Here is a 16,804-nt window from a genome sequence, read left to right on the forward strand (position 1 = left end):
CTATTGCAAAATCGATTTATAAATATAGACAGATTGAGTAATGGCACAAGAAAACTACGAAAAATGTTATGATCTACTTACGGTGACAGTGAAAAACAGCAGTTTTTGAAACGAAACCAAAGGGTTTTATTCCAGGTGAGGAATTGGGACCTGGACCGGAAGACGAGGGCGCGCGCGTCGTGGCGCGTCGCCCTTAGAACTTCCGGTAAAGCCACGTGACCCAGCTAACGGTCGGTGTTGCCCTGAAGCGTCATGGAAAATTCCCATTCCCGAGCAACAACCCTCCCCCCCTTCACTATGTACATACCCCCTGCTCGCCCCCACCCCAACCGAGTCCCCACTATGGCGTTGTCAGGTACTTGTATAACCCCCACTCCTCGGCAAAATCTCCTTCCCCCACCACGAGCCATTGGTACCGGATGTGCGGCAACGTCGCAACCGTTAAGTACATAAGGACGAGTGGAAGGGGGGACGATAGGGGGGTACAAGAAAGAACTGGCAACGTGTACCACATTCAAATCTGGACGGAACCCGGTCGGCCTCTCGGCTCACCTCTGCACTAAACAGCAGAAAACGCGGGTCGCGATAGAATCGCGTGTAAATTTGTAGCGGACAGGCGACAAGCGTATTGCGTGACAAAATCAAGGATTCTGTGGAACGTGTACACATCTTTGGTGTCTATTCATTGTCAAGTACGAGCAACCAAACCGAATTCCGAGTGCGGAGAAACACATTTCGCGGCGCCCTCGTGTGACGACCCTTTCGCTTTTCCCTCCCAGTAAGTAAATGTAAATTTCGCGCGCGCGCATCTAGTTTCATGTAAATGTCACGGGAACGTAGGGGTAGCGTGACCGTGTGGCGGAAGTGTGATTTCGTGTCGTGGAATTATGTGTATGGACATTCAGGTTAACGAGAAGAAGAAGAAGATGAGCGACAAGAGTGTCGACGAGGACGTACAAATCGTCGAGGCCCGAATCAACAAAGGTAAGCTTTGAGGTTATGGGTGGCGGCAACGGCGGCGGCATCAGACTCGCGCGTATCGTTTCCCCCTCCTTCTCTCGTCTTGCTGCTCTCTGTCTCCCTTCATTCTGTTCTGGTCTGTATTCCTCTCTCGGTAGTTAGATATTTCTGTCCTTTTTCTTCTCCCATTCTGTTTCTCACTCGATTTTCGACCACATCCAATCACGTTACTCTCGGTGTTGTGTATCAGTGCCCAGTCCCTCCAAGTACTCATCATGCTTTCTGTTTTCTGTGAGCTGCGCCTCGTGCAGACCCGGCGAAACGTGGATCCCCCACGATGCGACTACCTGTCAACGCCTGTGACACATTCGCGTTAAACCATTTACCGTTGTAACATTTACACGTGGAGTTTCGAGAAACTATTCTTATCGCTCCGGAAAAGATTGTTATACGTTTTCCATCGATTTCTCGAGTTCCAAGTGTTCGTCTAGTGTTACTGATATTTCGTTAATGATCCTTACGTTTGTAAACATTACATCTCATATGCACATACGTCCTTTGTGTTTTAAATACGACAACGAGTTCATAGTTGTGTGAAATAATTGTCACAGATTATTCAGCGAAACCTATCCGTCATGCAACGAATCTAACCTTACATTTTCTGCATGTCAATTAGTTTTCATCGCACTGTTAATCTCTGACGATTTGGGGTATTTAATTAAACAATACATGATAACACTATAAATGAATGAAGAAAGTTATGCGACAAAACATTATTCTTGACGTGAGAATCACGTGACTACGCAGGGTGCATACAAAAATCAATCGAAAAATACAATCCCTTGTTGATTCGAAATTGTATTACGTCTTAATATTTCAGCTTTAATGTAAGTGCCAGTTTTGTGATCATTTAGGTGTATACGTTCGTTAAAAACCATTTCTTACTTACTGCCACATTTACTTTGATTGTTTACGATGAGCAATACCAATGTTAAATTTTAATAGAACAAAGAAGTCGGATCAATAAAAGGATGTTAATTCTCATTTCATTTTACCCGCGTGTGCTTGCTGAAGATGACGTCACGGTTTATTTAAAGCAAACTGTAAGATGATCCTGGTAATATCGTAGATGTTTTTTAGAAAGAAGCTGTGTAACGAATACTTATTAGAGAATCGTGTAGCTTTTACAAAGATAAAATATTGTACGGAGTTTGAAACATACCAGCATTAATTAACAATCTTTATGCAAATGGGGCTTGTTGTTTACCTATAGGAAAATATTTTATATAATAGTAATCATCGTGTATATAATAGTAATCATCGTGTATACAATAATTTTCAATTTAAATTTTGAATTTTTGTACATTGAGGTTAATGTATTAGTTTATGTATTGATTCGACGTCAATATTAACGTACAATGTAATCTATATGAGTGTAGTATGTATATTTTTTCCATTGTTAAACGCGATTGTGAGTTGTTCTTCAGTCAATTCAATATCATACTATCCTTCAACTATTTCCATGTGCGGTTAGAATCTAATTTGTTCAAAAGAGAGTTGTGTTTCTATATGCACGTAAACATCACAAGCAAGTGTGATTCGTAAGATCAATGCATCATTCCACTATCGATAGGTGAAGACGTATTTAATTTGTACACTATAAAAGTCGAAGAAGATCAAAAGCGTATCGAGCATTGACATCGACAGGGGATAGTATGGCAGCTGTCTTTGCATTTATGACCAAACAAAATGGTAATATTTTCACTTTATATGCAAAGTAATATTATAAACATTTTGACATCGCGTATGTAATGTTCATCTAATCGATATAATTGTTACGCCAACTGTTATGACAATAAGTTTCATTTTAAAATATACAAAGATGATGCATCAAACCTTCCCTATATACATATACACATACCCAAATTTAACAATACATAATCCTATCTAAAGTCTGACAGTGTGGTAGCTACTCCTAACATTTTTTACATTTTTTTATCGTGTTTGCAATTTATTGCAATAAAGGACTTTTGTTGTCTACAAAATATGTTTTATTCATATGAAAGATGTCCATTATATGCGAAAGTTATCAGGAAGTAGTATTAACAATATTTCAACACATCAGTTTAATAGCTTCGTATAATTTTAACGTCAAATCGAAATTTCGAAACTTTATTGTAGACAGTAACAGTAAAGTTTGAGTTAGAAGTACGTATTTCAGATTCTTGGGTCCGTTCTAGTTGTTCAGATCTCTATGCCTCGTGTAACACGGATCGCAGTTCGCTTCTCCAACCGTCCGCCCGCCCGCCCGTTTGCTCGCCATCACATATATGCAAAGGCAACTATATATACTGTATATACGAGAGCGAGAGCTGGGGGAGATATGTATGTGCTGGCGCAGTACATAATGTACCCGCTCCCTATGTACTACATAAGAACCGAAGAATGATGTAACAAAGAGGCAGTTTCACGAAGTTTGCCGAGCACTCCCGAGGCGACGGCTTCGTGCAAGTCGCATGCGTGCTTGTGTACTACGCATGGAGGCACACACAATGAGACTTGTCAGCTGCTGCGAGTGTACGCCGCCATGTGCAATTCTACGGAGTTGCGCAAAAAATTACGTCTACAAAAATGATAGAGCATGCTTGGACGACCCTTTTCCATCATAGCAATCGAACGTTCACCTCTTCTTTCGTACAACTTTATTCTCTCTACCGCCATGAAATAAGCAAGGCGTTAACCTTCGCGTCGTCTGTCTTATCATGATGGAAGGTAGCATGTTTCATTTATACATGCTTAGATGTACAATATTTCACCATGTTATGTAACGTTCGTTCGAAGGATTTCATAATTGAATAAAACAATGTATGTAACTTATCATTATTAAAACGGAAAAAATGAGATTACTAGTAAAGAAACCGGAAACATTGGCGAGATAGGGAAAGGCAACGTAGTTATGGCAAAGAGAATGGCTAGATTGGAAGAGGGCACATCCGGTTCACCGCCATATTGTTCTTTAGTAATCTCTTCCCCCTCCATTTCCAACTGCCTCCCCTCCCGCGTATTTATCGTGCCTTCACTCGGCATAGCAACAGCAGCAATAGAGGACTCCTATAAATAGATCGCCACAACCTTCCAGTGTTGCCAAAACGACTGGCCCAACGTGAGGCGTAGAAGAAATCGAGCCAATCAAGGCCGCGTCCACCATTTTCAGATGGCAACGTCGCATCATGATAATGCTGGACGAATGAGCGCAAATTTCATATTTTCTTCGTATATAATTGCTTTTCATATATATGTGTATATATGTATAAGTATATATACCCTTTATAATTTGAACAGGTTAAACGAGCAAATTCATTTGAGGAAGCATATAATATATGTGTTTACATTCCTTGCGGAATTTATATCGCGTTATATATGATAATGATAAGCTCATTTGGCATGCTTTTTTTATTGCATGTCTCTTTCAGGTATCGATCATGCGACGTTGCTTTTCTCCGCATACGTCTTCTATGCATTCGTATATATTACTGAAAAGTGAAAAAAGAAACGAAGTGGGCGTGCCTGCGGCGAGAATCGGCAACGCCGCGGACGTAAATCATGATTAAAATAATAAGTATAATACATATGTAGTACATAGGAGGCCGGCGGGTATATGTATGTAAGAGCTGCGCAGAGGCACAAATAGCAATGTTCGTCTGGCTGGGTTCTGCGCAGCTTCGGTTCCCCCACTTTTGTTATTCGTCCCCCACTATCACGCAGAATCCCACGGGTAAGTTCCAGGAGTGGCAGTGGGGGGTAAAACGCGGGTGTTAGAGGAGAGAAGGGCACCTGAAACCACGACTATATACCCCCGCGTGCGTTTACCAATCTTGGCACTTTGCCTGAAAGAGCATATCGACCGTGCGACGTTGTCACATCGTCTGCGCGATCTTACGCGCTGGCCCTGGCCACTCTTTGAACGGTATGTACCTAGCTGCTGCAGCCGATCCCTGACACACGATGCGAAATCCGATCAAACGATATATGGTTCACCTATTTATATGATTCAGTGAGGTGCCTCGTGCAAAAGATGATATGCCTATATCGAAATGCAGAAACCATAGAATGCAGATGGGTTAATAATGTGGGAGAAATGATAATTCAAATCACAAAACGGTATCATCTTTTTAAAATATATGTTATATTAAAGTTACTCTTTTATGACTCGCTATAATTGTCTTTACATGAAAGATAAATGGTAATAATCATATTTTGTACATATACATTTTTTATCGATCCTAGTAAACAAATTCAAATATGATTCTATAACGTAATATAATACAGACGTAAAACACTCGATGGTTGTGTTATAATATAATTATTTTGTATGGCTATCGAACGTAGGTGACATTACTTAATAAATGACTCTGTGTAAGTATATGATGCACACAGGAACGCTATTTGTAGTCGCGGCATGTTTCGAAAACGCAGTGCTTCGAGTAAATACAATATATACGAGTTATGTACTATAAGGTTTGCCACCCGTTTCTGCTCCGCTCTTCCCTACAGTTCTTATTCGTTCTCGACAATGTGCGTACAGTCAGCTTCAAATCGTTGCGGAAACACGATTCGTTGTGTAAATTTTTTAATTCGTACACTGTCTTCTAACTAGATACGATTAGCGGATTAATTTCAGTAAACATACACATATTTTTCGTTCATATAATAACAAAGTGTGAGACAAGTTTTATTGCTAGGGAGTTGATCGTCGGTCACATGGCACAGGACAGACATGCGTATTAACCAAGGACATAAAGATTTTCCAATTTTTTCTCATTTTCATCGGCACTTGTGTCTTCGATTATTACAAGTCAACGCAGTTAATAGTGTATGTTAATATGTGATGATGTTCTAATATTTTAGTGTGTTAGTGTATTGAACATTATATATACACACGTGTAAACACAACAGGAGAACTTATTCGAATAATTAGTTTCGATATCTTATTAACTTCCTGCTGCGAAATTGTGTACACCCTTCTCTTGTCACTGTTCGGCATCGACTAAAGTACTGCCGCCACGCAACGCTCTTATATACCACTGTGTATCGAACATCAAAGTTCGCGTCTATATCGTTATTAGGATAAAGAGAATCACTCCATATTCTATATCTCTTTTATTTCTTAATATTCAATGAACTAATTTTTACATTGAATTATTCATTCTCTGGTCACTTTAATATCTAGACATCGGAACACACGTTATTAGTTGTTGTCAAACCTCACATATGATTTCATTTGCGTTTACTTAACGCAAATTGCTCGTACATGCATCACACTCCCTTTATACGAAGAAATTAGACTCTATATAATTAATAATATTAGTTGTAGCAGATAGATGGCGACAGTTATCGGGTAGTTTCCTAGTCCCTTTTTAGCCTGAACAATAACGAAATTTCGAGAATATGCTTATTTAACTCTGCGTTCACTGAATGAAAAAGTATTACAAATTTGTGAAACATCGAATCTGTAATTTCGTCTATAGAAACCCGATTTTAAAATTTCAGCTATCTGTAGTAATGAAAACAGTAATGCGCATAGAATCGATGTTACTGAATGGAGGAAAGTGTCCCGTGTACATCACACATACAGTGCATTTTTGAAACTACATACAAATACTGAGTGACTTGCTATTCTGTACTACTTAATATATACATTATACATTGGAGTGAACTTCAAGATTACTGGAAGAATGAACACGATGGAATAAAATCTGGACATTCGAGGGGATAATTTTTCAAAAGTGCTGAATGTATGTATTAGAAACGTCAGGTGGATTCCTAAAAATGGAAAGTTAAAGCGGTGTGGTCGTGTGTGCGCGGAGGACGATACTGGCACATACCTAGCAGTACAGTCCAAGCTGAAAACTGAGCGTGCCGCTCTGGCTCATAGGATTCGCGGTCGGTTAGACCACGGAATGCCTAGTGTCCCGTGCAGCTGCAGCCAGACAGCTCGATGCAACGGCATGGCCTACTGGTCGGCCTGGAATCGAAGATTTACAGACGCCAAGTTCGCGTAAAATGGCGCTACCCTCGATCGAGAGCACCTTAATCCACGGCAAAGCTTCGCCGGGGTCCAGAGATACGCCTGATCAAAGAACATGTACGTAGTCAGTGTCAACGGGTACCGTCTACGTATGTTTATCTACCCTCGATGTATCCCTCGAGAGCTGAGCGTGGTGAACTATTTCACGCTACCTGCTATAATTGTAGTCAGCGGACAAAGTGAAACGTCGAGGGAAAGCGTGAAAACTAGAAGCCGAGAGAGTCGAAACAGGACGAACTTTTCCTTCATCTGAGCCTGGTTCTTCTCCTTGTCGTGTAACATGGTCGTGTGTCGTCTCATCGACAGTGCACATCGGTAGACGGACGCACTCGCGTATAACCTCTTTGCTGGTTCGCGTCCACCGAAATGTGATTTCCGTTTAAATAAGACAACACGCAAACACCATTGAAGATGAGGAACGACATTACGGACATGCATACTGCGACCGCTGATAGCAGCACGGACGCCATATGGCTCGAGAAAAGGAGTCCGTCACAGACGGCGCCCGATCAAGTGTCATTCAGTACGTCCTAAATACATCTTTCCGAATCAAGGAAAGACGTTGTACTTTGCAAAATTAGTATATAGATTCTGTTAATCATCTCTTTACAGTACACTCCTGCCTATTTTACATTGATTTCTTCATTTCGTTAAAAATCGATGCTGGTAGAAAAGAGCGCGAGGATGTGCTTTTTTCTCTCCTCCGTTCAATTCACGAATAGAAACGAGACCTACAGTGAAACTTTATACGTCATATTTTACAATGGCAATCGGTAGTTAGCATATCTGAATTGTTTGCTTAAATGTGAACGCGAAGATTGATTAAGGAACGTGCCATTTACGTGTTTTGTTAAATTGGGAATGCGTCTCACGTCGAATTTCATTTTGTCAGCATTGTGATAATTGATTGTTCGTAGATTCGATTTTATTCTGTCATTTCAGAAAACAGCTTATTTTTAAGCTTCTGTATGTGAGAATGAAAAATAATAATAATCAGTATCAGTTAAATTAAATATATCGATTCAATTAATTATTCTTTTGCATAATTTGAATTGATATAGAACTGAACATTTGTCCACCGTGATTAATCCAATCACATACTAGTCATTGAAACATTAATGTTTGAATGTTATATAACTTGTAATTAAACAGTGAAGGAATCGTTACAGTCTTCCGTTTATTATATGAATTATTTTCGTGTAAACGCCACGTCTGACATGCGCACTGTTACATACACGTGTATTACACCGTCAAAAAATCTTTCACACTGTGAAAGTCTGTTTATAAACACTTTCTAAATCTGAGTTGCACTAAATAGTGTTTAAGATAATAAGGGTTATCATTTTTGTACAGTGCATGTACGGCATGATGATAAGAGTTAATTTGACCATGTTCATTAACGATTACACATCGTAATCGTGTATTTACACGCGAATACCAGTTTTCCCGCGCTCTTTTCCATCGACCAATATCTACAATCATATTAGATAATAATTTAGAATCATTTCGTAACGATGAAATCTTGCATTGATTTGTTATAAAAAGTGGTTATGTGTTTCTCGTTACTATCTAGTAGTTACATTTCTATTGTCTATTTGCTTCTATTGGATAAGTAAACAAAGTTAATGTCTCTCAAAATGTAGCTCATAAGAATACAATATAATATACTAACCATTTTCATTAAGTTTTTAGTAATGTACTTCTTCCGTTTATAAAGTACAAAATAGTTCATTATAAAATCAAAACTTTTTCGTAACATTTCACGATTGATTCGAACTTACAGATTATATCTTTGGACTTAAATCAGCCGTTGCAAATACTGTACATTGTTTCTTCCGAATAGGTTGAACGCATTAAATCAACAACTTCTGGAAGATCGAATTTAATCGTCATATTTTCTTTTATTTGTTTCAGATTTTGAAAAAGTTATTGTTAAACAAGAACATCCCGATGAAGCGGAAATCCGAGAATTGGCTGCCAAAATGGTGGAAGCAAACAAGGCGAAAATGGTGAACGTGCCAGTGGCACAACAGCAACAACAACAACAACAACAGCAGCAACAGCAACGGCCTGGAGCACAGACTTTTCTAACGAATTTTCCAAGAATCTTGAGATTTTTTGATAAAAGGCCCGCCGATTCATCAACTGGCGTCGCGACGAAACCTCTTCCGGCCGAAGGAAAAGTACCGCCCGATGATGAGAGTCAAAGAGGCAGATTCGGATGGACGAGTTTCGATGATTGTCATATACCGTATATATTTCGCTCTGGCGAGAAATATTGTGCAGTACGAATCTTAGAATCTAAGTTACTGAACAAGTACCTGAGCTACCTACACTCGGACATCTACAGCTGCACGTGTATTAGAAGTTACTACATCACGGAAGCTGAGAGCAAACTGTTTACTGAGATCAATGTGAAACATTGTGAGAATCAATTCGGTAGAGAACAATTCACTTGTAAAGACTTAGTGGTACGTCTATCAGATGCCAGGGAGTTTTACACTTTCTTGGATGTGTGCTACACGAAATTGACAGCAGGTACGAATCCGAACGTATCTAGCAACCATAAAGCGGACAAGTGCGGTTTCATCCGAATAAATAAGGAATCCGTTGTTCCTTACACTGTGAAAGATGGCCTTCAATATGTTCCCTTGTTTTATTTCGAGGGAGAGACTGAGAATCTAAAGCTGAAAGCAGAAAAACTCGAAGGGTGGGACTTATCGTATTTGAAGTTTTGTTGCAAAGTACAGGGTATACGCAACGAACTGTTTGCGAGTGAGACATGCTCAGTGATTAGTTTGAATGACATTAAAAGTTATTTCCCTCCTGGCACTGGTTTCGAGGACTATTGGCCAACCAAAGTTATGGACTCTCAGTTGTTAGTGAATAGCAAAGGTGGTGGTGGCGGTGGTGGCTGGACAAAACAACCTCCAACACCACCAGCGACAAAGCCTGTTTCTGTGCAAACTAATGTGAACAAACCAGCAATTGATGCACGTGCAACTCCTATGCATAATATGTTACCATGTGGATCAGTTGCCAATGCGTCTCAAGTGCAACGTAGTGTCAGCCAACCGAGGCCTGTTACAACTACACATCCTGCACATTCTTCACCAACAGTGCTTCCTTCTGGAAGATCGAACATTGTAACGCAACCAATGTTGAATACAGTGCAAAATGTTAATGGATGGACTGGACTTGTTGGTGGACAACCTACTTTCCAAACGGCACTTGTTTCTCAGGCAAATTCCATTATACGAATGCCGTCATCCTTAAACATGCACAATGTGAGCTCCTTTCAAAATTTTCATTGTTCTTCTGGCTTTATATTAATTTGTGGTTCTAACAATTATGTAAGGACTCTTACACCAATACATTTGAACTAAGGGTAAGAAAGAAGAAAGATATATGCGTGCCAATTCTTAAAAGATTTTTTTAATCTTGAGGCTCAACACAAGTTTGTTATAACCATCCCCAAGGTGTTAAAAAAACTCAACATGTATATCACAGAATACAAGATTAATGATACAAGTACTATCTGTTATTCAGTGGAAAAAATCCTGATCTACATTGTCAGTTGTAATAGTTGTCAATGCCATCACAATCAATTCAAAGACAACTAATGTAATTGTTGGTGTATCTCTGGTTTTTTTCTCAAAAACAGATAATAAAATTTCATGCTTTGAAACATATATAGAGATTATACGAGTCGTATTTATCTTTTGTGTTAGTTTAAAATGTTTCAAAAATACGATCTGTATCAATTTCATTAAAAAAATTTGCGGTAAATTCTGATTTTCCATAAAAATTTACAATTTAATTATCAGTATTCAAAATTTTAATATAAAAATAGCATGATTATTACATTACATTGTAATTACAAGTTTAAATACACATTTATTTGATTAAATTATTATAGTCAGTACTATATTCAATTTTTTACCATACATAAATATGAACTTTATGTTGCAGCAAATACCTGCACAACCAAAAACTTATTCACAACAATCAAGTAGGAGTAGAGGGGGTGGCGGCAATGCAGCAGCTCAGTACCCTGGCGTATACCCAGTTACAACTATGCCGACTGTTGCTCAGGCCCAACCACCCCCTCTTGTAAGAGCAACAGTCCATTCCAGTCAACCCAATCTTGGGTAAGTAATGAATTATATTCATGAAAATTTATGACTCTTAATATGTTTTTTAAATAAATCAAGCTTTAAGATATTCAGGACAACTTTGTTGTTTCACGTTTAGCATCTCTTCTCGTCTTACATAGTATTACTGATACTTTATGCTTGCTTTCAATTTAGTGATTGAATACAGTAATATTGTATTCTAGGTGTGAGTTCAATGTTAAGCAGCACGCAGTGAAACATTGTTAAAACCTGTTCATACTTGATATTGTTCACATCTAGTTCTTATTAATTTTTTGTTAAACATTACTTAAAATACATTGCATAAGATGCAATATATTGTTCATTAAACAAGTAGATATATTGTTTAACATTCAAACTTTTCATTGTGTTATTTACAAAAACATTATTTAAAAATAGACACTGTTAATACAATATTAGAGTAAGATGAGCATGCAGTATCAAATTTTAGGGTTCTTTTATTTGAACATACACAGTTTGTCTTTGTAAAATTTTATTCTTTATTATGTGGTGAACCTGCACTATAGCTTTTTGCATTTGTACATACAACATATGATTTTTTTGTATAGTTATCCAACCTATGGGAAGGATGACTGGTGAGTCCCTGTAAAATGTACTATAGTCATGATTACTACATAAAAGTAAGATAGCATGCACAAGAATACTATGATTAACAATCTTTTTATTTCTGCAAAACGCAATAACTACATATTGCCTGTATTGCCTCGTTAAACTTTACTTAAGTATTTACTCTATGTTAATATTTTTATTCCTTTAATTCACTAAACATATATATTCCCTTTGGGAATGTAGCCTTTTTTTTTATTTATTTATTCACAATTCAGATTGTAGTCAACTTCTTCGTCTCGCATATTTCACTAAATTAGATGTTGATATACATGGGAAATGTAAATAAAAGTATTATTTTTAGTATCTTAATTTCGATGTTAATATAAATTACTCTTTCTTTAAATCGTTTAAAAATAGAGAAGTATAATTCTAAATTATAAAATTACTAGAGTTTATAGAGAACTATATAAAGTAATACTATTACGTTATTAGTACTATTACATAGATCAATGTATACATTTTGTAGGGAGTCTCTAATGTATTTAGAATTGAATACTTAATGTATATATTTGTGTATGTATCTTTTTTGCTTCTATATATTCTTTTTAAAAATATATATATTACAACGAAATATATACGGCAGTAATTATTATTATTACGTATTTCATGTTTCCCAAGTATGACAAATTAGTTTATCTAGAATTATTTTTTACATTTTTATACGTCTTAACAAAAAAATTTTCTATTTTAGGGTCACGTCTACGTATACCACACCTTCTTTAGGTGTACCTAATGCTGTCACTGCAAGTACATACCCCCAAATGCTTGGTCTAAGTGAACAAGTACAAGCTCTAATGCCATCACCTACATCAGCATCCACATTATTACATCCACAAAGTCATACACCATCTGTACATAACACATCTCATGCAAAGTATCCACCACCATTAATACCAGTTAATGGTAGCAATAATAGTGCCAGGTATGTTATTACATACCTCTATTAATAAGCATATAATTCATATGTTCGAGTATATCTTTTTTAAATATATATTTACAGAGATTCTAGGGGTAGAAAACCATTAATACCAATCCCAGAAACACATATATCTCCCTGTCAAGTTCAACCTTATAAAATTCAGAAAGCACTTGTCGAAGATAAAATGGTACCATGTATTAATTTCAAACCATATATCTACTCTGAATTGTTGATGACGCTTTCTGACTTCGTCGCCCATTATTTTCCCGCCTGTGACATCGATAGTTGCCGGCAAGTTCTTACGGATGTCTTACATATAGATTTATATCAAGGAAATAGGTAAGATTATTTTATTATTATTATATTATATCGTGAAAGATGATATTTATTAATTTTAAATCTTTTCATCGAAGGTTACAAATGAAAATGTTAATGGTAGCAGGAAAATGTTCATCTTTTCGTGACGAAGTACCATTAATACAAGTAAAAAGTATAATGAAGTATATGCCCCAGTTGAAGTATATGTTCATCAATAGAGGAGACATGGCAATGCCGGCACCAGCACATTCTTCAGAGGAACACCCAGCCAAAAAGCGGCAACGCACCAGCTAGGACTGGCTACAGCCTTACTGGCCTACTTATGACTATTATCATTCGGCATTTTAATAAAGCCGATTACTTTGACTCATGTGTAACAAAACAGCATTACCTGCTTTGAAGAAACATAAAACACAGATGAATCTATATTGACGTCATGTGCCAGAAAGAGTGCACGAAACCGAAGGATTACCTTTTATATGCAAGGAATCTGTGACACACTGTGAGCTACTTCTTTCTCCAAAGTGTATCTATTGAGACGAAAGTCTGCTTGTAAATAAAACTGAGATGTATAAAACTAGTGCTGCACAGTTGGCAATTCGAACATGTTTTTATATTAAAATTAATAACACATTTCTTTGATATTTCGTTTGAAATTCAGTGTTTCAAAGCAGAACGAAGGCAAAAACAGGATATATCGTAACTGTCGAGAAAATCATTCCTCATTTTCTAATTTCAATTAATTTTTCTACCTCTGCTGCAGAGTAACTTACATTTAGTATTTCTTTGTAAATAAAATGAAGGTTTTAATCTTAATATGTGTTTCGGAGAAAGAAAGTGCTGATATGCGATTCATTGATGGAGATAAAGTGGAGTAGGTGTATTGTTTAAAATTCACCTACTTTCCATGTTGAACGGATATCAAAAGAAATTTGGCATTTGTATATTTAACGAAATGGAAGTAATGCTTCTTCAAGTTCCTAGCTATTGCTAATATGTATCCTGATAACTAGCTGCAGAATAAGTTAAAAAATGTTACTAATTCACAACATTGATTTAATTGACGTAATGTTTGACGCAAATTTAGCTGAACTTAGTAGTTAAAACATTATCCATTTTGAATGTTGGAAAATTCTATTTTCTAAAGTTCAATTATCGAGATCACCGTACACAGCGATGCAGCTAATTCTGTTCTGATATTGTCAGCGTGTAAATATTGTAAGCATAAAAACGCAGCTTAGGATACCGTTAAGAACATGACACATATTAACAATCAATGAGATATGTATTACGAGTACAATCATTCCAGAAAACGTCAGCGATTAATTAATTTTGTTTTACTTTTATTAGATCATACTGTTCCTTTACATTACGCTTAACAAAGTATTGTTAATTTTTTAACAAATTCGCAGTTGAAGATTTGTTTATACAGATTTAAAAACTGTTCATAGTTCAATTAATATTAACGGATTCCATACTTGCTAAGTATTTATTAACAGCAAACATATCTCATGAATGTTAATTTTTAATATTGATCTAAAAGACTCATTTGCACAAAAAAATCTGTAATTATTCGTGAATTTCTCGAAATAGAAAATGGCGGAAAACTACTTGTAAGTCTGCAAAACTGTCAGATCGTAGAATTTATAAAACCGCCTAGATGGTCTTCCGTTTAAATCTTTCAACAACAATTTCGCTATTGGAGGAATCTCGTCTGCTACGACAAATTTGTAAATATCTCTTAACTTTTTATCGGTCTTTCTAACTTTCCAGTTAAGACTAAGAACTAATTCAGAATTTGCCTTCTCTCACCTTTTTTCACTTATCACTACTTCACTACATTATTTTTTCCTATTTGCGAATGGTAAAGTGACTTTAATTAATTTAACGGCTTTGAATGTCATATTCATTGGTTCGCATCTCTCAGTGTGGAATTGAACGTTTTAGATAAAGCTTCCTCTAACAGCGTGATCACTTGTAGCCTGGTCTTGAACAGATGCGTAAACTTGCCATCTCGTATGAATTTACAGCCGCGTCAAAGTTAGGACATATCATATCCGAGTTCGATGTTGGCAAGAAATTGTTTATTCACGACCTCGAATTTATACATTGTAAAGCGAATTCTATCCTCTGATTTTTCGCGCACGCTGTGGACGTCCCTGGTATTATCATATTGAATAGTCTTTTTTATATGAGAAAAAAATTTGGATCTTTTTTATCTTAAAATGTGAAATCATTTGGAAGTGATTATTTAATATAATTTTTGTATATTCATCTCGGGGGAAAATAAACAAGTAGGGTACGACTAATTAATAAAAGTGAAATCCAATACGACGTATAAGTACACGGTTTCAACTGGTCCTGCCCTCAGAAAAGAGGCTTAAATTAGTATTACTGACTGATTAACTTTCACATTCGCTATTACTATTACATAAAAGAAGCTAAGTGTGTATATGCAAGAAAAGGTCTGTATGTATATATGTATGGAAATAATTATAATGATAAATTAATGTTGACCATCATGGATTTTCCATATATAAGAAAGGCTTAGGCATCCTGTTACGGTGGAAATGGTATATTTTGTTATTTATACATTACATTTAGTCATATCATAACTTTCAAAGATTCTATTGCCATTGAAAAGACTCTATATACCATGGACTGGTGTCTACCCTTTTCCTATGTTAATAGAGGGAAACAAAAAAAAAGCGGAAAAAATAACACAAGAAATTCCTACGCGAAAAGTATTCAATGAGGGAATTTGTGCAAAAATATTAAAATAATATTTAAAGTTTTGCATTTAAACAACCTGCCAAATTATAGTTTCTTATACTTTGGTCGAATCAATTATCGAAATATACGAACCGATAATCATTTAACGATAATCGCTTAATGATAATCGCTTGGTTTCACAGGCGTAGGTATATTATTGTAGATATTTTACTTTGTTTAATAAACAAAATAAATTATCACCGAAGTTTATTGCGTTGATGTTGTTCTTGTATTGCATTGCATATGCGTTGTTATAAATAGGTAAATACAATATTTTTATGAGTGAGAAACGGAGGAAGTGTATTGTAAAACATAGAATAGCGTGCTATGTGAAGATACACAAATATGAGTACATCAATGAATATTCAAGTTCGAAGAATTTCTTGAATTATTTCAGTAATAATTCCAGTACACACGATACTGTACATTACTAATTACGCTCTAATAATACAAGAGCAAGTAGAATAATGTATTGCTCGTAGTGTGTCTCAAAGTAAAAGAAAAAAAGAGAGACATGGTGATCTGTGGGCCCAGTCCAAAAAATTAAAACTTAATTATTTTTAGTATGTTAGATTAGAGCATTTATTTGTTAACACATGTTAAAATAATGCGTGTATTATACTTTACCACATTATCATCTGTACATATAGATCATAAGAGTTAGAAGTACTAGACATTTCAAATAAATTCATGATATAATTAATAAAGTGTTGATTATTTTGTATGACGGTCTTTTAATTGAAGATTTTCAGAATTTTCGAATACACTATGCTATCAAGCAATAAATATTCCAGTTTAAGGCAGCATTTATTTTGTTAAATTGAAAGCAAGATTTGACGACTAACAATTAAGCTGTAATTGATTGGACTAGATGATTTATCCATAAGTAAATATAATGCTGTTTACTTGTTACCTTTCTAAATGCTTTTTGATAACAAGTTGGAGTTAGCATTACTAGACATG

The 16,804-nt window shown here is 36.2% G+C and overlaps 1 protein-coding gene across 4 annotated transcripts; it reads left to right on the forward strand.

The window, feature by feature from the left end:
• Positions 1-394: 394 nt before the first annotated feature.
• LOC144470829 (uncharacterized) lies at positions 395-16,565 on the forward strand. 4 transcript variants are annotated; one of them, XM_078182378.1, is made up of 7 exons: positions 395-984; positions 8,963-10,335; positions 11,021-11,199; positions 11,772-11,798; positions 12,524-12,754; positions 12,833-13,090; positions 13,165-16,565. In XM_078182378.1, the coding sequence occupies exons 1-7, from the start codon at positions 888-890 to the stop codon at positions 13,361-13,363; spliced, it is 2,364 nt and encodes a 787-aa protein (XP_078038504.1). In that variant the 5' UTR covers positions 395-887; the 3' UTR covers positions 13,364-16,565. The 4 variants fall into 4 exon arrangements, with proteins under 4 accessions (XP_078038504.1, XP_078038506.1, XP_078038503.1 ...); XM_078182380.1 differs by lacking the exon at positions 395-984 and adding an exon at positions 6,530-7,105; XM_078182377.1 differs by lacking the exon at positions 395-984 and adding an exon at positions 7,076-7,571.
• Positions 16,566-16,804: the final 239 nt, after the last annotated feature.

This window comes from Augochlora pura, chromosome 6 (assembly GCF_028453695.1).
Source record: "Augochlora pura isolate Apur16 chromosome 6, APUR_v2.2.1, whole genome shotgun sequence".
In the NCBI taxonomy this organism is placed as follows: Eukaryota; Metazoa; Arthropoda; class Insecta; order Hymenoptera; family Halictidae; genus Augochlora; species Augochlora pura.

Bases quoted from the DNA above. Each gene is read 5' to 3' on its own strand.
- LOC144470829 (XM_078182377.1), top strand. From the start codon at position 7,460: ATGAGGAACGACATTACGGACATGCATACTGCGACCGCTGATAGCAGC. The intron at 12,755-12,832 runs GTATGTTATTAC...ATATATTTACAG, and splicing joins GGTAGCAATAATAGTGCCAG to AGATTCTAGGGGTAGAAAAC. The intron at 13,091-13,164 runs GTAAGATTATTT...TTTTCATCGAAG, and splicing joins GATTTATATCAAGGAAATAG to GTTACAAATGAAAATGTTAA.